This window comes from Chrysoperla carnea, chromosome 1 (assembly GCF_905475395.1).
Source record: "Chrysoperla carnea chromosome 1, inChrCarn1.1, whole genome shotgun sequence".
NCBI classification, from domain to species: Eukaryota; Metazoa; Arthropoda; class Insecta; order Neuroptera; family Chrysopidae; genus Chrysoperla; species Chrysoperla carnea.
Window position 1 is genome coordinate 29,842,794 of NC_058337.1, and position 27,431 is coordinate 29,870,224.

Consider the following 27,431-nt stretch of genomic DNA (forward strand, 5'->3'; position numbering starts at 1 on the left):
TGGTTTAATTTTCCAATCAATAACTTTGTAACTTTACAATATGTTTCTTTAAAACTTTTGGGAGTTGTATTTAGCTGACGTGTGCCTTTATACTTAGTTGAAGTGTGCCAATATTTTTATGCAAATGTACTATTATTTAAAAAAGAATAAAGTTATTTATTTTAATTCTTACAATATCTATTAATTTTAACCTTTGGTGTGAATTAAATACAATAAGATTTTGCTTTACTGAAAAGTAAAAGTATTGTGCTTAGAGTAAAAAAAAACTTTATTGAAATCTCTTTTCGCATATCTTGTACACTTTAATAACTGCTCTACTCCCTTTTATTCTGTTAGAATAATAAAAGAATGGATATTCGTCAATTGCTTGCTGCCACTTTGCGTAGCATAAGTATCATATGGATAAAAAAAAAAACGTATTTTTTTAATAAATATTTGTGAGATGGAGGAACGTAATTGTGATACCACAACACAGAACATAATAGGTATCAAAAGTATGAACCATCCAATAATAAGAACTTCCAAGAGAAAAAAACAATGACTCAGTTAGTCCTAAATATAAGCTCATAAGCTCATTTAGGTTTATCAATGTTTGTCGAAACAGCCAGCATTTAACTTAGCAAAGAAATGGTTTATGTGTTGACTTTGGTTCTGTCCCCTCCTTTAGAAATCATCACTTCGCACCGTAAACAATTTAACGTTATATTATTTTGGTATTTTCCGGTTTCCAAAAAGCCATATTAAAATTTATGTTTGGACGATTAAAAAAAATCGAACCTTTATATTTGGTGATATTTAATAAATAATAATGTTATTTAATACAATTATTACTTTCGGAAATCGGAAGGTTGATGCATTAGTCGATATAGAAAGCAGCAGGTCTTTTTCAAAATACACTCAAATAACATTTCCTTGTCTAATAAATTGGATAAGTAATAATAACAACCAGATAAGTGTAAAAGATAATTTTATTTTAATGAAAATTATAATTATAATTTCACTTTTATACTTCTTTTATATTTTGATACAAAATTAAACAAGCAACAAGCACTCTTACTTTTTATTTACAGATATTTGAAAAATGAATTAAAAAATTGATATGCGCACATTACTCAAATTTATTTATACTATTTTAACACAAACCTGCAACTAACAAATCTTTGAATTTGAATGGACATAATGAAAACTGACATATTGATGGCCTTGATGGTTGAATTACTCTTCGCGTAAATATGGATTGATAGGATCAAATATTTTGTCAGTAGAAGTAGTAATGTTATCTATGGAAATATTATCCTTTTTTAATGTTTTATCTTCTATCTCTGACTTTCGGGTAGTATCTTCTATCTCTGATTTTCGAGTAGTATCTTCTATCTCTGACTTTCGAGTAGTAATAACTGCAGGATGCTTCAGCATTCGATTTTTCTTTAATGATACATCTTGTTTCATCTATCAACAATTATATATTGTTTATATTATAAAAAACTTAATAAGGAAAATATTTATTATCAATGTATAAAATATTAGGGACTGGTTCGGCTTCATACGTGTCTATAGATGGCAAGTCCGAAATTTTTGCATCCCCAAGTTGGTACTACCAAGTATGCACCCGGTTTAACCTCATGTAGACGTACCTATATAATTGTATTTTTATATCTAAAAATATGTATTTATTAGAACTTTAGATTTTTTATTTACACAATTTATGAAATTCTAATTGGGATAAACGCAGATAGCGAAATTCGTTTAAACTTTATATGTATAGATTAATTGCAATACAACTGATATCCCAAGTTGCCTTTGGTTATTTTTTTAAATGTTCCTCTGTTATCCGAACCTTAAAATTCCCATTATATAGGTAAGTATTAGAGCGTATCATGCTGTCATATCCGCGTATTGTTTTTATTATTACTATCCTGTGTTTTCCATACTGATACCACAATTCCAACTATAAGTACATCATCAGTGCATTAATTATCGAAATAAAATTTTACATCAAAAATCGCCACAGCCATATATCAAACAACTTCCCAAGATAGCAAGAGTAAAGTATTAATTTAAGTATTAATTTAGTATTAATGATTATAATTTCTAATAACTCTTATTATCGATTATATTCCCAAAGTATTAAAAATTATTTATTTTAAATACCGTGGTTATGTAGCTTCTTAACCATGTGACCACTTGCCAACGGAAGGCATCCATAAAGAAAACATTATTATCCATACCAGCAAATAAATGATCAATTAAATCTCGATCTACATGAGTCATTTCCATTGAAATGTTTCGCATCCATTGCTTAATCTAATTACAGAAATATTTTAGTATTGCTAAGATGTGAGTTTTATTTTTCTTTCTACCTGTTTAATATCTCTCGGATTATGAACATAGAGCGATACACTTTTCATCATATCCATTAATATTTTATTTTGACGAGACCTAAACAAATTAAGCATAGTTTCTAAAATTAAAATGGTTTAACATATACCTACTTAAGAATTTTCGTTCAACCGCTACAAATAAGTTAGATTGCAGTTGCATCGGTGGGCGAAAGATCTTACTTGTTTGATTTAATTCAAAACATGTATATTGTCTTCTTTAAAATAGCTTGAAGGCTAGCGATTTCTGACAATATCAATTTTGATAGGAGGTGGCTTTGGCTTTCGTCATCTGTCACCACCAAAATTAGAATTTTCAGATTGTTGGACAACGAGAGACGCGCATTATCTTTATTTAAATGTCGTCCCAAACAATACCATTAATTTTAAGCTCGTGAAGCCCTTGCTTTTTGTATGGGAAAAGTTGTACCATGTAGTTTTGACATCTACCTCCCAAATGTTTGCCCTTGTTTTAAAAAGTTGACAAAATGTTTACGGGTCCTAAGTAAACTTATTATTGAAATAAAGTAAATATAATACAATAATGTAACCACTTTTGTCACAATAATTAATATTATTTGTCCAAATACTACACAAACGCAAAATTTCACTAATGAGAAGAAAATGACTTTTGAATTTGCTTCTAATAATGCAATTGTATTTGGCAATTGTTGAAAATAGTAAACGAATGGTACCCAGAAGTTATTTTTTAATGTTTTATATGTATAGGCAATATTTACAAATTCATCAATACTTACTGTTTGCCGAACATTTTATAATTTTTCATTACCAAGTCTAAAGTTGCTTTAGCTGCAACAGGATTTAAGGATAATTGTTCTACAACCAATGTATAGAGATATGGTTGAATAAAATCGTCATCAATTGGTGATATAATACGCCACAGATATAGATTTATAATCCATGGATCACGAGAACATGCTAACGCTCTAAGTATTACTTCTTTTTCAAATTGATTATCAGTACTCAAATATTGTTTCCATAAAAAGTTCCATTCAGTGTATGTACCCAAACGTACTGCTGTACAGTATACAATAAATTTGGTTTCAACATTTATTCTAGAAATAGAAAACCAATTATTGAGATCCAATCTTTCATAGATGAACTAAAATATCTAAAGTTATGAAGTGTAGAGTAAAAGGAGAATCACATCTGTATTTATTATAAAAAGTATCCGTCGTAAAGCATTAAATAAGGATGGCACTGCTGTAGCAAAAGTTATAAGAGTAGGTTAGATAACTAAACAAAATTATTAGAGAAGGATAGAGAATTCCAAATCAAACACCATTTTGCTACACAAGCTCTATTATAGGAAGTTTGTTTAAGGTAGTACCTACACGAAAGTGATATTTCAAGAATTTCTCAAAACTCAGAATATAAAATATTTAATTCATAATACACATGCTGTTAAAATTAGAAGATGATTTACCATGTCATACATGAGATATTAGCAATTAAAAGTGACGCAATTTGTACGTGTACATGGGAGAAGCGTATAAAAATACACAAATTTACAAATATTATATTTATTTATCAATGAATGACGTTCACCATCTCTATGAAAAACTAATATAATGTAGAATACTATATTTAGAAAATATATAAAAAAAATAAAAATTATTTACCATATAGTTTCGATAAAAAACTTAAATAAATAACTCGTTTTAGCGATGATTTTTTGTGGAGAGGATATAAAGACTAATGGTAAAGGTATATATCATAGTGTGTGTGTTTATACGTATAGGAGATACAGTAGTGAGGAACTACAGTCTTGTGAAAATAATATATGGTATAGTCATAGTAGTCATAGCACAGTTAATGCGCTAAATGATAGTATTAGTCCAAAACTTTTTGACTGGACTGTCGCGGAGGAACTACCTTAATGCTATTTTGTGGATACTTTATTACTCAAATAGCCATAGAGATGATATCATTTTACTCTACACTTCATATCTAAAGTGAAACTTCTTTAGTAAAATGTATAAGGGAAATTGACTATTTGTTGGTTTTTCTATTACGATCAAAATAGTTACATGTGTGTACATACGTCATCTCTCCTGTGTTTGAACCCATATAGCGTTTGAATATTTTCGTTGAATAATCAGTACATTTTTTATCATTCAAATAGCATGCCCATTTCACAATTAGATTGCGCAATTTTGTAATATACGGTGGTTCGTTGGCAGCGCCTTGTAAACCAACTTGTTCGTATATTTGGGATATGAGAATAAGCACAAAGTCCTGAAAATATTTATAAACATTTAAATTGGTGGGAAAGTTTTTTTTTTCAAAGAAGATCCTTTTTGTGATCATAGAACCGGAAGTTTAGAATCCAATGAGAATTAAGAGGTAGCGTTTGATTTAAGTGCCCTTGTGGAAATAAATCAGTTCTGGAAGTCATAATATTTAATTTAAAATTCAGAAAAAGAATAAGTGAACTACATCTTTGGAAAAGTCTGAAAATATCAAATAAATTATTAATCAATCATTTTATGACAGAAAATGGTAATAGATTGAGACTCTTTCGTAAGAAATATTCTCCAAGAAGATTTTTTCAGAATTAATCAGAGATTTTATGATATATTAGTTAAGTATTTATGATAATAACGTAAGGGTAGGACTTTTTCTGAGATTTTCAGAGTTGATTAGCGAAATATTAATTACTGCAGATGTTACTTCTAACATATTGAATACCATTATAAAAAAAAATTAATATTTATCAGTATATTACTGAGACATTCCATATCGGTATATTCGAATATATATTTACAATTGATGTCAACGTTTCTCTTGCGCGAATGACCTTATATTTAATATAAAAATGAGTTATTAAGTACATTAAGAACCATAATTTCGAAAATGTACGCAAGCTAAACTGTTTTGCTAAACTTTGAGCATAGTTTAGCGTGGGTGCATTTTCGAAATTATGGACCTTAATGTACTTAATAATTCATTTTTATGTTAAATATAAGGTCATTCGCACAAGAGAAATGTCGACATTATGTATAAATATATAGGTATGTATGTACATTATAAATATCCTAACATAATTATTACCTCTGACGGAAAACCATTTGCAAGGTTTTATATGTATATTTATATATATGTATATATATGTACCTTTCAAACGGTTTTTCGCCGGAGGTAGTAAATATGTCAGAATAACAAATTTTTTAACCCATCTCTATGCCATGTGTATATGAAATAAACACAGTAAGTTAAGTTTAATCCCAAGTTTGAAACGCTTAAAAATATTGATGCTATGAACAAAATTTTGGTATAGGTATTCATAAAATCATCAAAGTAGCCCATTTCCGGTTGTCTGTCGACTGTCCGTCTGTCATTACGAAGTTGAAATTTTTACAGCGTGTTCAAGACGTTAAAAGTGTCTTGGGTAGGACCCATCTTGTAAACCGTTAGAGATAGAACAAAAGTTTAAATGTAAAAAATGTTCCTTATAAAAAATAAACGTGTTTGAACCATTTTTTCGTTTCGCGGATAAACATCACTGTTTACCCGCGACAGCGCAAATTGTATAGTATGTATGTTATGGCAATATCAGTTATATATGTGTGACATGTATGTATGTGTGATGTGACAGAGTAATCAACACTGTCTATACATGGTATTTCAACAATTAACTCAGTCAATTGTTTGTTTTCACTTGGTTTATATAGTATTCAATATAATAGTAACTCTGGAAATGTTTAAAATTTTATTGATTAATTCTGTGAATCTCAGAAAAAGTTTTACTATTACTTTACTTCTTGGAGATTATTTCTTCCAAAAGAGAGTCTCAATCTATTAACATTTTCTGTCATTAAAATGATTGATTGATAATTAATTTGATATTTTCCGACTTTTTCAAAGATAGTTTTACTTCACATATTCTTTTTCTGAATTTCAAATTAAAAAAACCTTTTCCGTTTCCGTATGACAGAATTTAAATCCACAGACAAAATGTAATATTTAGATTTTCAAAAAAAGCAAAGATATGCTGAAGAGTATTTAAATTCTGTTATTGATAACTGGGAGTTGCAACTCGCCAACTGGCGATAATAATTCGTACTGATTAAAATCAGAAGCAAGACCCGAATTCAGTAGTTGCAATTTCGACTACCAGATAGCAATACTTGTACTTACTATTTTTTAAGGTCAATTAAAACATTCAAATAAGATAAATCGCGCCAACTGGCGATAAAAATTTTGTACTATTAAACAGGAAGTGGACCGCTTTATCAGTAGTTTCAATTTAGACCACCTGATTATTTACCATTCATCAATACGGAAACGTCACAGGCTTTAATATGTACCCCACCTAGTGCGGATCCCTTTATATGTAACCTTTCCATCTAGCGGATCTTTTTGAATCTTCAGTGGAAAAAGGCTAATTACGTACATACACAATCTGTATAGATAAAGTGTATGCTCCGATATACACTGAGACCACTGTAAGAAATGACATTCAGTATACTGCGAAGCCGTTCCTTTTTAGTTAGCTAAACTGGCTACTGGTTAACACGGAACGCAAATCAGTATAATGTTACCTCGTTATTTGACAACGTTGGCAAACGACAATTTTATAATTATGATGAATAATTTATTTATATTAATAATTGAGGTGAAATATTATAAAACTGGCGTTATTTGAATTTGATGACGTGACCAAAGCACTGAGAATACCTAACTTCTAAAACGCCAGTGTGTGCAGCACAAAAATGGCGGTGATTCATGACGTTTCATGACGTCATTAATTTCTTTGTCGTCATTACTGCGGCAGTGTGTGTACTGGTTGTCTATATCGGAACGAATTATCTCCAGTAAGAGCACTGAACAGTGCTCAACGTCAGTGTATATTGGAACGCAGCCATAATATCTATGAAATCTGTGCAATGCTGACGCGATAAAAACAACCGAAGAAATTAAAGAATATTTAGCTGAAATTACATAAAATGCAAAAAGCACAAAAATGTGGTGATTGGTATATAATTAAAAGCAATTTGAATCATTCATACGTATTGTGCTTTTCAGAATTTTTCCATTTTTAATTGGCGAATACCTTGGTAAGTTAATCAGATTAAGGAAAATTAAATGGAATTCTTCAACGAAACGAATAGATAATTTATTAATTTATTTATTGGGATCGATTGAGAATATATATGTTATCGGATTATAAATCGGAAAGTAAATATTAGCGTGTATATTATCATTACACTCATTGCGACGACTTATTCAATCAGTAAGCGTGCAATTCATCAGATACAAAATTACAATTTAACTGTTAAACATGATTAGTTTATAAACTTACGATAATGAAAGCGTTTACAATGTCGAGTAGATTTATTGTATACAAACGATTCTAAAAATAATCAGCTGGCATATACCATACTTATAACATTTTTTCTTGGCGGAGTGCTATATTTATAAGTTGAAGAAAATTAAGTTAAGTTACACAAACCTTAAAGTAATCATATTCAGGTGTTGTTATTAACATCATATCTATATAAACCAAATTATTAAAAGCAGTTAGCCATGGAACATATTCAGTTTCTAAACGTAAATAACTAACTGTATCCAACGCTAATGAATAACTAACTTTTGACGCACGTGCCAAATTAAATAGATCATCAATAATTTTTGCACGATTTATTTCATCAATTTCGTTATAATCCTTAAATAATTGTTCTCCAATCAAACGCCAATTACGTTGATCGTAATTCACACGATAAAAACCACTGCCTTGTAAATTTAATAAAACCCAATCATTTGCTGGTATAAATCCAAGTTTGTGAGTTTTTTGTTTTGGCATCCAACTTTTTGGTTGAGATTCAGTACTGGCACAACCTCTTTTAACTATGCTTATAGGAATGGTCCTAATAAAACAATACATTTAAAATATAATGTTTAAAAATGAAAAATTCATATTTACAAATTAGTAATAATCCTTAATAGAGAAAGCTATAATTGAAATTAAAACGTTTAACAATACCAATATTTTCCTCCACCCTCTTCACCATGTCCTGTCAGATCATCTGTTTCAGATTTTGGATAGAGTTCTTCCATAGAGGTGGATAATTTGAATTGATCTTGTGTAAGTATGGCTTCATTTGTTACATAATTTCGATCCATTTTTAATATGGGATAGCCACGTTTTGTAACATAATCACTTAAGACATCACATATTTCCATATCATCACTTAGAGCATTCTCTGTTCGAGCAGTCAATGTCAAAAAATTACAAATATCTCGAAAACTAGCTGTTTGTAATTTTCTAAAAATTTTAACATATTCTACTATAGTTTATTTTCAGCTAAGTATAACTTGGTGTAAATACTTACTTTTCACGCATTAAATTCATGATGCCCAAATCAAATACTTTTGGGGAAATCATTTGTTCAATCATACGTAACATTACTGCTCCTAAAATTATTAAGTCAGGTTTTAACAAAATATTAAAGCTTCGTTTAGGGTTAGGCGAAACTAAGACATTTTGTATTTGAGAAAATTATGGAAAATGAGGTTTGTAATATCCATTGTTTTCTTAAAAAATTAGAAAATGTTAATAAGAAAATTTTATAACTTAGTAGAAAAATTAAGTTGTTCGCAAGAGTGGGCTTAGCTTTTTCCGGCTCCCCTCACTCAACGGGCGGGGGGAAGGGGTGGAGCCGAAAAAAGTTCACTCCTGTGCATGGTATAAGCATGAAGATGGTGTACTCAGCCTCTAAAAATAGTTGAGGAGCTGATAAATTATCAGCGGAAAGTTTGTAAAACACAATGGTATCATAATGGGCCCTATGGCCTAAGTGTGCCCCACGTGGACAGCCAATATAACCTAATCAGAGCTAACCTACCTGGAGCCTCATACAATAACACTTTGATTAAAAAAGTGCCGATTCATTTCACTAGCTGCCCCTACGCTATGGGATTGTTGGCATAGGCCGTTGTCCGGCCCTGTCCGTTCATCATTTTACAAAACGAGATATCCACCGTCTGAATATAAGAAAAATAAAAGAACCGAATCTATTTAACTTGAGTATTCTTTTGTTATAAAATTTAAAAAAAAAAAATAATTTGAATTCAAAGAAACCGAAATACTTACATTGCTTTCCGAATATGAAGGAATGAGTCTTATTTAGTATTATTGGGCATAGAGTATTATTCGCTTTAGAAATTCATAGTATTATTGGCTTTAGAAAAAGTTACCTTTTTGTGGAGATGGTAAATATATGTCAGTGTCATTCAAAACTTTTGTATGTGGAATTAATGATTCCATAAACAATATAGGCTGCATGGTTTCAACAATAAAATATCCAAACGCATTCCACGTTGGACGTAAACGTTTTAAAGTTTTATATTTCATGAAAATTGCAAAACCTTCATACAACCAATTTTCTGACCATGAAGTCATAGTTACATCGAAACCAAACCATTGTTCTATTAATTTCTGTGCTAAATTTAATATAACATCTTTTTCTTGTTCTATTGGAAATAATAGTTTTCCAGCGTCTTTGTTATTGTATGTTACCTGACTTTCGCTATAATAGAAAAGGAGAATTATTTCAATTCTGAAACTACAGTGGCAGGGTAGTTCAGTACAATCTGAACATTGAAAAAATCGGACATAACCTATTAGCAACTATAAGTGGTCCCGTATCGTTATGACTCTGGAATTAAGTGGTGAATTGTATGTTTTTGAGACGCAAAATTGAATAGCATTAATCACGAGGCCGAAATATGGTCGAAAAGAAATTAATTATCACAAATTAGTTCTTTAATAATACATTCTTAATCTCAGTCTAATTTGTTTACAAAACATTATCTGATGCTTTTTAACTAAGAATGTATATGTATATACTTACGTTAACATAATTAAACCCCATGACCCAACACCTTCCTTAACTAAATTTGGTACTGCAAATACATCTAATTTGTCTAATGCGTATATACCATTAAAATATAATTCATAATATCGCATTATATCGTCAATTGTTTCGGACGCAAAAACCATTAAATCAACCATTTTTTTACGGCAAATAATTTGTATATAACTACCAGGTTTTTTTTCAAATTGAAAATCTTCAACATCTGGTACTAAGACAAATCCTATTGACATTGTTGGTGATAATGGGGTTGCTATATACTCATCCCAATAGTAATCTTCGTATTGTGGGAAATTTCTGTAAAAAAATTAATTTTATATATTTAAATTAAAATGGTGATACAAATAATTTACGTGAAAAAAATGTACTTTAATTATTATATCGACGAAGAAAATCTGAAGATCTTTTTTTTTCATTCGATGCAATATAAGAAATCCTATTTCTAACAACGTTGGATGTAATGGAATAAGAAAAACTGGATAGATACCGAGTAAAATTGTTTAGTTGTATCTCTAAGCATTCTTATTAAGACATTTTAGTTACCCTGCTGCTCATGGCGTCTAAAATACACCTCTAAAATTATTGTGCTGCTTGTCTTCCGAAAGTTTAAAAAATTTTTTAGAATAAGTCTTAATAAATGTTTAAAACTCTTAGGAACTCTGAATAAACTCTCAACATTTTTGGACTGTCTAATTCAGACTTAATAAGTCTGAATAATTCTGATTAGACAGCCCAAAAACGTTGAGAAATTCAGAGTTCCTAAGACTTTCAAAGTTTTTAAGACTCAAATTTTTTCAAAAATTCAATGTTTTTAAAATTTTAAAATTTTTTTTCCACCAGAGAGCTTAAAACGATAACATATATCCTTCCAGGTTTAGCCAGCTGTTGCTATTTCCTTTATAAGAAATTAATCTACTTTAAAATGGGGTCTTAACTTTAGAGCAACGTGTAGAGTCCGATGCTTATACAAAATTCATATTACAGAAAAATACTCACTCAACATCTCCTTTTCTAACTGGTGATTTGCCCATATTCGATAATGAAAACGTATTATTGCCACCATAACCAAGGTGTACAGTAAATGATGCTTTATAAAATGGTTCATCAAAACATGGAAACAATGTATGTGCAAAATTTGGTTTAAACGATGCCATTGTTATCCATTTCGTTGTATTATCTTCGGCCCTATACGATATACGAAACAAACCACCAATTTCCGTTTTTATGGTACCATTATAGCGTAACGTTAAATTATATTCACCAACTGTTGTTGAACGATTCAAAGTTAGATTCAATAATTCCGTACTTGGATCAAATGATGTTGATTTTAAATTATAAAGATCATTGTCAGGTCCAACAAATATGATTTCAGGATTTAAATAATTTGCACCATGTATATGTATTTCATTTGTTATAACATTTATATACATAATAACATTGACTTTAACTTCATACTCAAATCTCGCCGGATCGATTATTAGATAAACAAAATATTGAGTTGGAAATATTAGTGAATTTAAATATTGTATATTTGTATTGTTACGTATTTCATGTGATTCGGCTGCTAATAAATAATCTGATAATGATTTATCGTGTTCGAATAAATCTAAAGTTTTATTTGTTTTACATTTATTTCTTGGTTCTTCACACATTGAAAAATAATATACAAGAAATCCAATGCAAGCTGCAGTTAATAATAATAAAATTAATATTAAAATACCAGTAGATTTACGGACCCAAAAATAATCTTGAGTGGATAATGTTACTGTTCGCATTGAACGTGTTTGATTATTTGCCCCAGCAGCTTGACGAAAACGATTATCAATTTTATTATCTTGTATTGTTGATATTGGTGATGTACTGATATTGTATTGTCCAGTTAGATTTGTCTGCTGCAATTGATTTGTTTGCCTGACATTTTTATTTGGATTATCCTTTCTAGTTTTCTGGAAAACAAAATTTAAAGAATTTCATTATAGATTTTAAATCTAGAAAAAACACAATAAAGTAGAATAGCACTAGGTTAAAAGGGTGATTTTATATGACTCTTATGAGACGCTGAATCGACCCATTTAAGGCGACCGCTATTTGTTATATTTGTCGAAATTTTTTTTTTCCTTCCTTTTTCAAAATCTTTTACTATACTAGACTTACAAATTGAAGTCAACTAGCAATTTTCAACTTTCTATCTTTTATAGTTTTGGAAAAAATAGACACCAAATTTTTCCCTAATTTGCGTCCTCGTGGAAAAACAATGATATTTACAAAAAAATGTTTCGAAAAAGTTATTTATTTTTTTATAAGGGACATTTTTTACATTTAAACTTTTATTCTATTTCTAAAGGTTTACAAAATGGATCCAACGGACCAAGTTTGTAATGCTTAGAATTATTGATGAGACGAACCAAAATTTAAAAAGGTGTTCATAAAATCATCTAATTAATCTATTTTCGTTTGTCCATTCGCCCGTTCGGCCGTAAACACAATAACTCAAAACCGAAAAGATATATCAAGCTGAAATTTGAATAGCATTCTCAAGATGTAAAATGGGAGTGAGTTCGTAAATGAGCAACATAGGTCAATTGGGTCTTTGGTCCGTCAAAATCAACTTGTAAAGCGTTAGGGATAGAACAAAAATGAATGTTTCGTATACAAAAATATATAACTTTGGTTTAAAACATTTTTTCGTAAACATCATTGTTTACTCGTGAAGATGAAAATTAGAACAAAGCTTTGGTGATCATTTTCTTCAAAACTATAAAAGATAGAGTTGAAAATTTACAGGTGGTATCAACTAGTGGTCTTGTGAAAACTCTAGAAAATACGTTCGAAAATTTTCGAAATTTTCGAAAACCAAAACAACTGGCGATGGAAAAGTCATCATAATTGTATTGGTTTTGTTAAACTAAATATTATATTAAAAATAATGCAATAAGTGACATTCAACACTTTTTATACAGGGTATTTCAACAATTAACGTTTCAACTTCACATAATTGGATATAGCTGAAACTTCGGATTTCACATTAGATAAACGCTCAGCTTAGATACACTCAATTTTTTTTTGTAAATGACCCTATTAGTAGTAAAATGATTTATGATTATCTAACACCCGGCTGCTAACTTTGCATGCAGTTTCATAACGATAGACCTGAAATATTCATATCTGAGAAAAATTATATATAAAAACGGCTCTTTTTTAAGAAATGGCATGCAGGAGATTTGTATTACTATTGCGTTCTAATGGTTTATTTCAAAAAATGAATTGAAAAGTACCTAATTACATTTTTCAATTAACATTTTGTTTTCAAGTCGGAGTGTTGGTTCAGGTTTTAGCTATCTTTGCGAATAAGATAGTTTTTATGCTATTGGGAATTTTTTAGTAAACTGATTCAGTGAGGGCGGCAACCTACTAGTTTTATGCTTAATTATACTTTTTATACGCCGTTGTAAGTGTAAGTTTCATATATATTTTCTTTATTTTGTGGCGGGACTAATATAAAAACTGTTTCGGGCTTCGTTACTCCATAATTCAGCGCGATAAATTAACAAATTTAAACCAAGTTTCATTGAAATTGTGATATTATAGTATAACTTTTGTCATGCTTTAATTTCAAATTTGGCAAAAAATAATATCTTACTGTGATAATATCTGAATATTATATTTTTCTAATATTCCGAATATTAAGAGTTACCTGATGAAATAAAGAGAGTGGCGCATGAAGTATTTTTGTTCCTAAAGCTGCACGCTTGTTTAATTTGTCAGATGATGATTGATTTGATGACGGTACCACACTCGAAAAAACATCTACAACTGCTGCGTCCACCATTTTCTCTGTCAATCCTGTTTCCTTATCGCCAGATGATTCTTCAATTGGTGGTTGAATTGGCCGGTATAATGGTAATATTGGTTGCGTTGTTGGTTGGGCAAAAATTGGTTGCTGACTTTGTTGAGTAATAAATTTGTCATCAATTTTTGGCTCTTGTGTTAATTTATTTTGTGTCTGACAAAATATCGATTTTTGCACAGTGCTTGTTGCTATTTTTGTTGATACATCGTCAAATAATCCTTCATCATCCATTTTGCTTAAAAAAAATCAACCATAAAATCATACCAAAAGGTATGAAATGGATTGGAAAATATATAAAACTGTTAAAAAAACATTTTTATATTGACATCTATATATCTCCTTAGAAATGAATGCCAAAAAAACAACTGATTATTCTTTCAAATAAATATCGTATTGCCTATGATATTTTGAGTTTAATTGAATAATAAAAAAAATTTAACAAAAAAAAAACCGACTTCAATAGAAAAACTGTCAGCCAAAAGTCCGTGTCAGCCAAGGAAACAACTGCGACAGAACAATTTGGTACATTACAACTTGGCTGACACCGACTCCAAAAAATAACAATAAGTGTAACTTCATTATATTATCGTTATTTTTTTACTTTTTAGTGCATATTAATTTGATTTGGAATAGTTTTTCTTTTGAAGTGGGTTTTTTTATTTTGTGTTTTTTACTGAGTATGAAGTACACTAACTAAGTTGTCACTAAAAAAAGAATCATCGAAATCGGTCGGCGTGATATTGAGTTATTCGTCCATTTGTCCCGCACATACTTTATGCAAATTTAAGACTTATATGGTTTTCTCATGGATGTCATCGTCAGAACTGGACCAAATTGAAATGGGACCACACGGAAAGTATCAGCTTTCAAATAGAAAATAGAATCATCACAATCGATTCACCCAGTGGAAAGTTCTTAGATAACAAACATAAAAAAAAATACAGTCGAATTGAGAACCTCCTTCTTTTTTGTTTGAAGTCGGTTAAAAAACCTTAGAAATCCATCATTGAGCATGCATAATTTTCGAAGGATTCCGTTTAAAAAATGCTCCTGAACGTAAAAGTGAAGGGTTGCCGGTGGGTAACCCGGTAGGATATTGTTTAAACTTTTTTTTTTTAAACAAATAAATAATATTGACCGATTTGCTTCAGAAAATTTTTTATCAAATAATTGGGGTCAAAATTAGCAAAAAATGTTTGAATACATTCTTCTCTAAATCCTCAAGTTTTCGAATAAAAAATTCGTAAAATTTGAAAAATACGCGATTTTTAAGATTTTCATCCCTCAAAAAGTTTTTTATCCCCCTTTACATGCGAGAAAGATGGTATTTTCATCAATCGATTCGAAATAACAGAAAAGTTCATTTCCCAAACGCAAAATTAAAAAAAACGCTTTTCCCAATTTTCCGGAGGGTTGCATAATGTGGAAAATGAAATTAATCGAATTTTTCTATTAATTTAACTTTATTTCAATTCGCTTGGTGAAAAAAATACACACCCATTGAGAAATTAAATTGTGTGTTAAGAAATTTAATTTTTCAAACCCACTAAATAATTTGTTGTGAAATGTTACCAAAAGTTTGGGGGTCCTTAAAATTTCATTTATTTCAATTTTGTGATAATTTTGTATTTTTATAAGTGTTACTGTAATTTGTTGGTAATTTTTTACATATTTAAAAAATAAAAAATTCTCTCTGCAAAATATAAGCACGGATTAATTTTGACTATCGAGGATTATTTACTTTCCCCTGCTCCTTTTTTAAAAATTGAAATACCAAATAGAAATTTATTGCAGTTTTATTTGGTTACACATTTTCATACAAAAGTTGACAGATTTTTAAACATCATATTAACCCCATTCATTAATTTTACATCACACATGATCACTACTAGACAGTGTACTATTCTTCGCTTCTATGCTTTTCTTCTCTTTTATACCACCTTCGAATTCATCTTCTATTACTGTTGTTTCTTTATCTTGCTCTCGACCATCGTTTGTCCTTCCTTTCTTCTTGTCAGGAATAGTTTGTGTTAAATCATTAACAAATTTTTCTAAATCTGATCTTTGATCTAATGGTAAAAATTTATCATCTTTTTGGATTTTGGGTCCTTCTGGATTGTTTGCGCTTGGCTTTTGTGATCTTTCATTTTCCGATGAATAGGCATTACTCGGAACCAGTTTGTCAGAGCTCTCCATTTGCCTTTGCTGAACTTGTTCCGATGGTTTTGGTTCCGATGCATTTTGTTGATTTTGGTCCAGAAGTTTTGGCTGCGGTTCTAGATCATTTGTATTAAGCTAAAAAAGATATTAATTTTACATTCATAAGAATAATAATAATAAATACAGTGTAGAAGGTATTTTCTACACGCTCTGCTAGTAAAATTTGGTTTTTTTATTAGACTGAAAACAATCAACATTTCCGAAAATCGTACAAATAATTTCTGTGCCCAGGAGAAATACACCTCTAGAAATCGCTATGTGCCTTAATTATGCTTAGCCTGAGAAAATTTTATACGAATCGAAAATTTTTTGATCGCTTAGGTAAGCTTCAATTTGTCGAATTTCTATTTTTCTTTTTATAAAGAAGATAATTGAAAAGCGAATATGAATTAATGGGTGACTATTGTCTTGCAACTTAAAAACTGCATAAAATCGTAACTTTCAATTTGCGAAACAATATACATCGGCTTTTATTCAGTTTCTAGCAAAACGTTTTTGCAATAATTATTCAATTATTTTCGTAATAAAATAACAAAAAAACGAATACAGTGGTAATCCTGCAAACGTTTTGCAGGGCAGTGTCGAACTGCCGGATAATAGAATATTGCCTAATATCCCCTATAGTCCGGAATTTTTTACAAAGAAGTACCTTGTAATCCGACAAATCACAGATCCAATGATAAGATTCTATATGTTATACTCTGAAGTAAAAATCATACTCAATAATAATTAATAAAAAAAAATGAAACTTGTTCACACGACCAGAAACTTTCCAAGAGAGCAATCCACTCACGATTATTTTCATGGATAGAAAAGTTAAGCATAATTAAGGAATTTGTGCTGATGGGAATCCAGATTAAAAATAATTTATACCATTAACAGAGTTAGTTGGAGCGCGTACATTATCTATCTTTTACTGGCTACCGAAATAATATACGCTTTTTTTGAGTGTTCGCATAATAGTAAATGCGCACATTAAATTCGTATTTGGCACAAGATTTAATATAGGCTGTAAATCAAAGATCGTCAAAACCCCCTCTAAAAACAGTTCGAAGGGTTTTAAAACGAATTTATAACACACCACACCCTTTCTCATTGGCTTTCGATAAAAGTGTGTCATTCTATTTTTTCGTGGAAAATATGACGATATGAATGAACAGACCCGACACTTCTTGAAAATTTACAATATTTTTAATAAATTATGTTGTTCAGTCATATACTCAGTTTATTTCTAATGTGGTGATTAAGAGACATACTTTTGATGGCATTATATCTGGAGCTTGTCTGGGTGTGGTTGAACTTATAGGAGCTTGCCTGACTTTGGTTGAACTGAATTCGTCGATTACCACATTTAATGGTGACCGTGGTGACTCTGGTGAATGTACGATATTCGGTGGAAAGGAACCAGGAGGATTCGTGAATGGCGATTCCGGTAAGGTTCTATTTGAATCAAATGGTTTGAAAGTGTCATTATTTGTAGAATCAAATGGTGAACCACCCAAAATTTTATTTGGACCACTACCAAAACCAGGGTGATTTTGTTCTTCATCACAAGAAACTGGAAGTCTGTGCTGGAAAAATTAAAATAAATTAATTAAAAATTGCTGAAAATAATTAGTTAATAGTTAGTAGTTCAAACTCAAATACCAAAATTATCTGGTTTGGTTATTGGCCAGTAAAATGATTAATAAATTCTCCAATGAACTACGCCTGTAGCCTATCAGGTTTGAAGATAAAACGCAGGCCAGTCCAACGATATCAAAATCATCAAATTTGAAGTAGGAAACAGCCCTGTGCGAGGCTGAAGCGAGAAAATGAAGCATTTAATAATAATAATTCTAATACCGTATTATTTTGCACGTAGCTTTGCATCCATGTTACAACTTGCCACATATATGTTTTCATGAAAAATATGTTATTTTCAATTGCTGCTTCTATATGTTGAAATAACTCGTAGTCTTCTTTCATTTTGTCACCATTGTTTCGAGACCAGTTTTTAAACTAAGAATTAAAATAGGTACCTTATAGTCAGAAAGCTAGTGAACCATCCGACTAACTCGTTTGCCACAAAACTAGAAAATTTTTAAATGATGTTTTACTATTGGTCAAATAAGAAAGTATCGAAAAAACATCATTTAAAAATTTATTAGCTTTGTGGCAAACGGGATAGTCGTATGGTTCACTAGCTCTTAAGACTATTATTATTAATATTTAATTGTTTAAGGTAAATATTTCGCAAAATTATTTTTCTAATTATAATATAATCCTAAACAATTCTAGTCGAAAAAAAGTTTTTATGAAAGAAAACACGTTGAAAAAATTATCTTCCGTCCAAACGGTGAATTACAACTTTTTTATAAGTCTTGGGCAAGTATATGTCAGTCCAATTCTACATTAAGTAAAATCGCAAAACGTCATATAAAGCTGCTGTTTTGGTATGTTATTTGGACCTCGTAGGGGGGTGTGCTACTCGTTTTGCAAGTAAAAAGTAGTTGCACTGCCTGCGTAATCCGTGAATAACTGAAAAATTTCAGACTTTTTCAGTTTTTGCATTTCAATTCAAAAACTATGAGCTTTTGACTTTAGTTGCTACTATTTTTTGAAAGTATATTAAATTTGAACACTTGAGCCAATCCACCGCTCCGTATGTCTAATAGTTTTTGAGATATGATGCTTGATAAATTTACATGGTTATTAGAAATAAATGTTAAAATTTTGAGTTTTGCTTATGTTAAACTGTATGTTTAAAAAATAAACAAATTTTGTTTGAAACAATTTTTCGTAAACATCATTGTATCTCATGAGGGATCAAATTAGGGCAAAACTTTGGTGTCAAAATTCTACAAAAATTTTAAAAGATAGATAGACGAATTTATAGGTGGATTCAACTAGTGAGCCTTTTAAAAAATGTAGAATAAAATTTTCTGGAAAATACTTATAAATGGCGACCGGAAGGCGATATAGAGCTGTTTTTTTGGTATGTTTTTTGGAACTCTTATTTTAACCAACCAGCGTAATATGAGAAAATAATTGTTCACTTATTACGCAAGTTGCACAACTTTTTTTTTGCTTACAAAATGTACTAACGTCAGTAAAATCTTACAAAAAGACTTTTTCTTAAAATGCAAAATATGAAGATTTGTATATATATATATATAGAGGATATATAGAGGATTATTGTTAAAATAAGTAAATTTAAGCTTGAAACTTACCAAATCATATTCTGGTTCAGTATTCATATAAAAAAATGTACTTTTTATCATATGTGCTAATATAGTATTTGACCGTGATCTATTAAATAAAAATTAATTATATTAATGTTTGTGATTGTTTTGTTCCTGTAAGTTACGTAATTTGAACAAACAAAGCGAGTGTAACTTACGTCATTTGGGTACCAAACTAGGCAAATGTTTTTAAATCTAATTCCTTAAGCAGTAAAGGAAAGTCGCATGCCAATTTATTGCTGTTTGACATTGGAAAATTTTTGGGATTTTTAAGTTAGACCAAATGTAGTAAATTTAAAATACAATAAAGGGCGATTTAACGAAACCTCGGAAGTTTTTGCGCAGAGACCGAATGATAAAATAATTCTTAATGCTGGCCCAGTTCTGCGGTTTATGCTCATGTTTATTTTGGCATGCATACTTTGAAATTAAACTCGCTTTGCATACAACAAAGTTCTTTGTATTGGAATCAATAAGAGAATTATGATTGTGCCAAAACACAAAATCGAATAAAAAATTCCCACAGGACAAAAATGTTATGCTTTATTGTTTAAAACAATATGCACTATTTCTCTCAGAAAATTAACTATATATAAACAATGACCAATTACAGATTCTTAAACGCAGCATCATGTAGCGCAAATACATATTCGTTAAGTTTATCAGTTTATAATATATGAAGCAGCAGTCAATGAACTTTTGGTTAGTAAAAATTAAAACCTTGAATCTTTCAATCGCATTACCTACACAAAATCTTTTCCATCATCAGTCTTCGAAAGGATTGAACTTAAGCAGACCGAACATTTAAACCTAAACTAATCTTACTTCACAAAACTTTATAATAGGTATTGGCGGTCTTTTTTTCAACAAGTAAAATGCAAATGTATTTTTCCGAGATTTACGTTTTGTTGAATTTTACGCCTGTTAGTTGCGACGTTTTTAATTCTTACTGACCAAAAATTTATTAGCTTATGATTATATTACGTACAATTTACGGAATGTCTTCCAATGTTTTAATAATTTGTCTATAACGACACTAGAGGCAACTGGATTTTTTGCCAAATGTTCAATTATAATAGCGTAATGGATTGGTTGAATTAAAATTTCATCAGTGTTAGGCGATACAATATGCCATAAATACCATTCAATAATCCATGGATCGTAAGTGCATGCTAATGATTTTAAAATCAATTCTTTTTCGAATTGATTATCACTTGCTAAGTATTGTTTCCACAAGAAATTCCATTCTGCATATGTGGTACTTCTTATGGCTGTGCAATAAACCATATATCGTTCTTCAACTGAAATACTAATTACAATAGCAAGTCATTTATAACTTTAGAAACAAGTGAGAGTGATAATAGTGGATATTTTTCAATTGTTTTTCATAACTCGCTAGTAAAATTGTCACTGTTATCATATTAATTTTATGTGACTCTTTCATGTAGCTTTTTTAGTAAATCAAATACTGGGTAATAATATACGAACTTACGAATTGTGTTGCGGGTTTGCTTTAAATGCATAAAACTCTCGAATACTATACTGAGTACAAGCGGGATGATCCAGATGACATGCCCATTGACCAATTAGATTATGTAATTGTACTGCATATGTATCTTCGTCTGATTCTTTTTTCTCATCACAATGACTCTGATAAACATCAGCTATTAAAATTGAAACAAATTTCTAAAACAATAGAAGACTGAATTTGTTTATTAAATATTTTCTGAATTGATTTGAAATTTGGAACGAAAGCGTATTGCATTTTGGAGATGGAAAAAATTTAGTTTGTAATATTTTGTATCACAATCAGTGATATGCAATATCAGTAATATGCTTGAATTTATTGATAATACTGATGATAGCAAAACTTATACTGTGTGTTTGATGTGAACACAAGTACAACACTCAGTATGCAAAAAGAAGTAGTTAATTAACTACCCAAAGAACTAAGACTAATATGTAATGGAAAAAGCAATGTACAAAGTTAAGTGCATAAGATAAATATAGTAAGTATTCTACGAATTTTGGCCTTTTATTTCGTATTCAGTTATTTCGTATATCTCATAACTATCACAGTCAGTAATTCCAGAAGGTTCCAGCTCTTTTTAAAAAAACTATATCGTCCTTTTCAGAGCTTGAATACTAATTTATAACTCTGCATAGACGATCAATGCTGAGCCTATCCGGTTTGTAATGACGCTATTATATTTGACATGAGGTGACATTAGTGATAATTGAGTTTCGTTTTGAAATTTTAGTGTGTGCAATGTTCATCGCCATAAATTATTTTCTCTAGCAACCATTATACAAAATTTGCATATACCTTATAATAATGTGCTATATTGAAATATACCTTAAAAGTGCCATACTGTGGTGTTTTTATGAGCATCATGTCGAAAAATTCAAAATTATTTAGAGCTGCTGCCCATGGTATATTTTCTACTTCTTTAGGCAAGTATTTAATTATTTCAAATGCTAAATAATAATCTACCATATTAGCGCGGGCTAAATTTAAAACATCATCAATAATTTGGGCTCGATTTACTGTTGCAATTTCTTCATAATTTGTGTTTAATTGTTTTTTGATCATATCCCAATTACGTTTATCGTAATTAACACGATATAATCCAGTTCCTCCGTTATTCAACAGTGCCCAATCGTTTGATGTCAAAATACCAACCGAAAATTCTTCCTTTTGGGGCATCCATGTTTTGGGTTGAGTACCAGTAGCACCGCAACCTTTATTTATAATGCTTGTAGGAACAACCCTTGGAAATAGGAAAAAATGTATGAAATTATAGGAAAATTTAGCAACAAAACGAAATAATTTACATAATTTGTTTGTTTATTGTTTAGAAAACCTTATAGATTAATATTTCGGATGTTACCAAAAATTTTATTGGTTAAATTTTGGTATAACCCCCTCCCCGTTTCCCAGAAAAAGTAAATTTTTGAACCAAGTAAAGCTACCTTCGGTTTTTTGGGTCATTTTACGTAAGTAAAATTCCTTATGATTTTTGCGTAAAGGATTCGCCGGATTTCCTAGCCATGTGCAGTCTTCTTAACAATTCAAGGAAACAAGGAAACAAAAGTCTTGTCAACAATTATCAGCCTAACAACCATCAGAGGGTTAGTATTTTTCATAAGGAATGACGTCACCTTCTTAAATTTTAATATAAAATTTAAAAGACTAAAATTACTAGCCCCTTTTGACCGAAACGGATTTTGTTAAACTTTTGCCGTTTTGTCACCAAGTTGCTACAACTTCACACGGTGCCTATGTGATGCGAACAAAAGGTGATTTTTTTTTTTAAGCGTTACAAACTTGGGACTAAAAGTAGTATACCTTGATATATATTTCATGTGCACCCCTTGGACTAAACATAAATTTTTTTGGTTATTTATTTATGCCAAAATACTGTTCAATTTATGAAATTTTTAGGACGAAAATTTCTGATTTTCCCCCTTCAAGGAAAAAATTCCTGACTACTTTTAAGCCAAAAGCTAGGTATGGCCATGCGTAATCGTCAATATTATTTTAATAATAGGCCAAATCGATAGTTTCTCGCAACATTTACTATGTTTACAATAAATAAAAACGGAATATGTACCACATCTGTTCGTCATTTTTCAATGAATCATTTGATTCTGAAAACTTTTCTGCAATTTGATTGCCTAAAATAAATTGTTGTTGTGTAATCATAGCTCCGTTTGTAACGTAATTGCGACTTAACTTCAAAACAGGATAGCCTCGTTGTTTAACATAAGGTTTAAGAAAATCACATAAATTTAAATCCTGACTCAATGTTTGTTTCGTTTGAGCTTCGTCAGATAAAAGTTCACAAATATCCATAAAACCAGCAACTTGCAACTTTCTAAAAATTGAGAAGCATGATTACAACATCATAAAAAGTGTGAACCCGTTATAAAAGTTTATTTCTTTTGCATACACTATTTACCTTCGATGTAAGTAGTTAGTAGTGAATGCAAAAGAAACAAAAAATTACAAGTTGGTTTTGAATTTAGTTGAGAATTGTTGAATTAAATTCACTTACTTATTATCCGTTAATTTCATTATTGCACTATCAAATGTTTCTTTTGTTATCATATTTTCCATCATACGCATTAACACAGCTCCTACAATTTACAAAAGCAAAATAAAAATTTGTTATTCTATTATTCTCGGCGTAAATTTACGATAAAAACTCATTTTTTATACATAGGCCAATTCTTGTCAAGAAAATAAGCTTACTAGATAAAGATTTACGATCAAACCATCTTTGAGTGATATCGTTAATAAATTAAGACAAAATTTATTCCGAGAGGTATAAATACTAAGTTTACCTGCTATACCTATAATAGTATAGCCATAGACATAGAGGTACATTTATGCAGTAGTAATAGAGGGAATTCGATAATTTTTCAACAGATTGTATTTGATGAGTTTACAGCAGATCAACCCCGTGAGCACGTGGGGGGGGGGCAGTTTTATCTATGTCAACATCGACGAATGGACGCTTTTTTCATTTGTGTCAAAACAAACCTTAGATTGACAATGTCTGAAGATCGGCTAAACGGTTTAGCGGTGTTTAATATACATCTCAGTGGAGAGGTCGATGCATACTTTCAAAGATGCATACAGACTTTTGCAAAAGTTTTTTCTGTACCTCACAGGGTTAAATTATTGAAATATAGTGACTGAATATCACATTTTGATATAATAAAATGTTCTCTTATTGAAAAAAGAGTATCAATTATATTAATAGACTTTATGACCTAACATGATAAAGAAAACTGGATGATGCCTGCGTAAGGACCTGATTATACACTTTTTATTTGTATTTGATGACTTTGCAACATTTAAATTTGAATTTATTTGAGTTCATATTGATATCAACAGATATTAAGATATCCATATCATTTGAAATAATAGTCGTGTAAGAATGAATAGATGACTATTAAAAGTTAAACTTCAAAATAAAAAACCTTAGCAAGGACTAGCAACTTCTCCTCTATTCACTTCCAAATTCAAAGCTCCCAACATTTGAAATATATTTGTTCGTATGGAATGCTTTACCTTTAGCTGCATCTGGAACATATTCATGATTTTCATGGTATTTGACTGTTGGTATTAATGATTCCATTAATAATAATGGTTGCATAATCTCAACATTAAAATGACCAGGATCATTCCATTCATCTTTTGATATACTGTTCAATGCACGATATTTCATATAAAGTGCAAAGCCTTCAAAAATCCAATCCTCCGTTATATCAGACATTGTGACACTTGTCCCAAACCATTGACTCACTAATTTATGTGATAAATTTAATATTACTTGTTTTCGTTGCTCTATTGGATACATTGCTTTATTAGGATTCACACCTTTTGGATCGTTTAAGATTTGACTTTCACTATAAAAATATAATTAACTATTTAGAAATGTCTTACAACACATAATGGTAGATGGAAATAGAATTAAAATTTTAAGTAAGAAATAGTAAAACGTGAAGGTATTTCCCGATGAGACGGAGAGATTTTTTGGAGACATATATTATTCGAGATATTTTTTCTTGGGTTATTTATCAGGAATAGTACGGGGACATTTTCCCGTCCGACCATCTTTTAAAGTCATCTATTTATAAGAAAATGATTACCTTAGTAAAATTATTCCCCATGATCCAACGCCATATTTATTTAAATTTGGTACAGCAAATATATGTAGATTTGGTAAAGAATATAAAGAGTTGAAATAGGCTTCAAAATAACCCACAATTGCGTTAGTCATGTCCATAGCAAACTCCATTTCTTTTGACAAATGTTTGCGATAAAAATAATGAACAAAATTTTTATCTTTAAAACCAAAATCGTCCTTATTTGTTACAGCTATAAATGCCAAACCCAACGTTGTGATTAATGGAGTGGTATCGTAATGATCCCAACTGTACACCTCCATGTCGGTTATATTTCGGCTTAAAAGATAAAATTGTAATCAATTTTATTTTTTGTCACACTAGGCTGGTAATTAGCTATTTGTCATCATGCAGAGAGAACTAATCCTGCATTTGTAAAGGAAAACCATTGTGTTAATTGAGCGTGATTGGGTCTTTGGGTGTTATAATAATTATATCCTTATCAAAATATAAAATAGATAATAGTAACGCATGAATGGGACTTTGATATTTCATTAAACGAATATTATTCAAAAATTTAAAAAAAAAAAAAGAAATATGACTTAAGATTTTATATATATTAATATAATAGGTTAAAAAGTTTGTACCCTACTCCATCTTACTCCTTGAAAAAAATAATTGCAATACAAGGCATAATTTTGCTAATTTCTCCCCTGGTGGAAAAAATATTTGAAGAAAAAGAATAAGGCTTAATAATTCTTAGAAACTCTGAAAAAGTCTTAAAAACTCAACGCTTTTGGACTGCCTAATTCAGAGTTATCTGGACTTACTAATCTGAAATAGACAGTTCAAAAACGTTGGGAAATTCAAAGTTATTCAGAGTTCCTAAGACTTATATTATTAATTATTAGAGTTATAAGATTTATTTAGACTTATTCTTTCTTCAAATATTTTTCCATCAGGGTTGTATGAATTTCTAAAATAATCCTAAAATTAAATTTTATAGACCTCAAATTTTATATAAAAAAATCACATTTGTTAAATTTAATATTTACTTACATTCCAATTTCTCTTTTCCTTCTCCAACGCTGCTCAACTTTTCCCATATTCGAAATAGTGAATGATTTACTATCTAATAGCCCAAATACTAATGAAAATGTTGCCTTGAACATAGGATGATCAAAGCATGGAAATAGTAAATGCGCCTTATCTGGTTTAAAATCAGTAAGTGCTAACCAACTGATATTATGTGAATTTGGTGATTTATACGAAATTCGATAATAACCACCAATTTCAGTTTCAATAACACCAGAATAATGCATTGTTAAATTGTATTCACCAATAACAGTTGAACGATTCAAAGTTAATACCATGAGCTCTGTATCTAATTCTAAATTCACTGTTGCTATGTCATATATTTCATTTTCTGGTCCAACTAAACCCACATACGCATTTAAATTATAATTTGATCCGTGTATAATTATTATATTTGTAATTTCATTAATATATATTAATATATGAACACGTAAATTATACTCGAATCGAGTAAAATCCGTTATTATTGTTATATAATATGCGGTCGGGAATATTGCTGGATTTAATCGTGGTAATTTTTCACTACTTTCCATACTTTCAGCTGTCATTAAAGAAAAATCTTCGTCATAGTCTCGTTCTCCTCCCTTGGCTGATGATCCTTTTGACTCATCATCGTATTTTTTACTTCCATGGTCTTTACAGTCTTTCTTACACCCGAACAAAGAATATAGCAAAAATCCTAGTATCAGTAAGAGTAGCAAAAATAAACACAACCATAAACAAAAAGTTTTATTACACTTCTTTCTTCTCCGACTGGCAGATGGCTGTTCTGGATTTCCCATTGTTTGGCGTGCATAAACTTGATTAAATCTATTATCTGCTGAAGACTCGGTTAGCCTATCTTTCATTGCTTCATAACCACCATATTCAGGTTGATGTGTTGAATCCAATTTTTGATTTACTATTGCAGATGCGGATCCTCTCATGTTTGAAACATTTGATTTGGCTAAACTCATTGCATTACTTTTCGTGTCGGGATCAACGCTAGAAAGCTGTTCGAATAATTATCAAATATTGCATGGGTATAACTATGGGCTTCGACTTGACCATGAAGGTCACTGCAAGGTCAAGTCAAGTCGATTGGGTCACTAATTTCATGTACCAAATCCGTTGGGTTTTCGAAAAAAAA

General features: G+C 30.2%; 2 protein-coding genes across 2 annotated transcripts; both read right to left on the reverse strand.

Moving 5' to 3' along the window:
• Nucleotides 1–1,107: 1,107 nt before the first annotated feature.
• Nucleotides 1,108–14,420, reverse strand: LOC123297725 (aminopeptidase N-like). Its single transcript, XM_044879488.1, has 12 exons — nucleotides 13,971–14,420; nucleotides 11,273–12,222; nucleotides 10,256–10,573; nucleotides 9,600–9,931; nucleotides 8,735–8,816; nucleotides 8,386–8,667; nucleotides 7,855–8,269; nucleotides 4,444–4,637; nucleotides 3,137–3,454; nucleotides 2,361–2,439; nucleotides 2,152–2,304; nucleotides 1,108–1,449 (listed from the first exon to the last, which is right to left on the reverse strand). The coding sequence occupies exons 1-12, from the start codon at nucleotides 14,355–14,357 to the stop codon at nucleotides 1,216–1,218; spliced, it is 3,744 nt and encodes a 1,247-aa protein (XP_044735423.1). The 5' UTR covers nucleotides 14,358–14,420; the 3' UTR covers nucleotides 1,108–1,215.
• Nucleotides 14,421–15,906: 1,486 nt separating this feature from the next.
• LOC123291124 (aminopeptidase N-like) lies at nucleotides 15,907–26,688 on the reverse strand. The gene is made up of 12 exons (XM_044871589.1): nucleotides 26,267–26,688; nucleotides 25,232–25,546; nucleotides 24,651–24,988; nucleotides 23,629–23,710; nucleotides 23,185–23,448; nucleotides 21,927–22,341; nucleotides 21,063–21,256; nucleotides 20,559–20,879; nucleotides 19,559–19,637; nucleotides 18,192–18,347; nucleotides 17,603–17,917; nucleotides 15,907–16,421 (listed from the first exon to the last, which is right to left on the reverse strand). The coding sequence occupies exons 1-12, from the start codon at nucleotides 26,578–26,580 to the stop codon at nucleotides 15,999–16,001; spliced, it is 3,216 nt and encodes a 1,071-aa protein (XP_044727524.1). The 5' UTR covers nucleotides 26,581–26,688; the 3' UTR covers nucleotides 15,907–15,998.
• Nucleotides 26,689–27,431: the final 743 nt, after the last annotated feature.

Excerpts from the sequence above, each read along its gene's own strand:
- LOC123297725 (XM_044879488.1), bottom strand. The coding sequence starts at position 14,357 with ATGGATGATGAAGGATTATTTGACGATGTATCAACAAAAATAGCAACA. Across the intron at positions 8,817-9,599 it reads TTTACCATCTCCACAAAAAG|GAGCAGTAATGTTACGTATG; the intron begins GTAACTTTTTCT and ends TAATAATTTTAG. Across the intron at positions 1,450-2,151 it reads TAAGAAGCTACATAACCACG|ATGAAACAAGATGTATCATT; the intron begins GTATTTAAAATA and ends AATTGTTGATAG.
- LOC123291124 (XM_044871589.1), bottom strand. The coding sequence starts at position 26,580 with ATGGTATTAACTTTGAATCGTTCAACTGTTATTGGTGAATACAATTTA. Across the intron at positions 21,257-21,926 it reads CACAGTATGGCACTTTTAAG|AAATTTGTTTCAATTTTAAT; the intron begins GTATATTTCAAT and ends CTATTGTTTTAG. Across the intron at positions 19,638-20,558 it reads TGGAAGACATTCCGTAAATT|ATCACGGTCAAATACTATAT; the intron begins GTACGTAATATA and ends TTTATTTAATAG.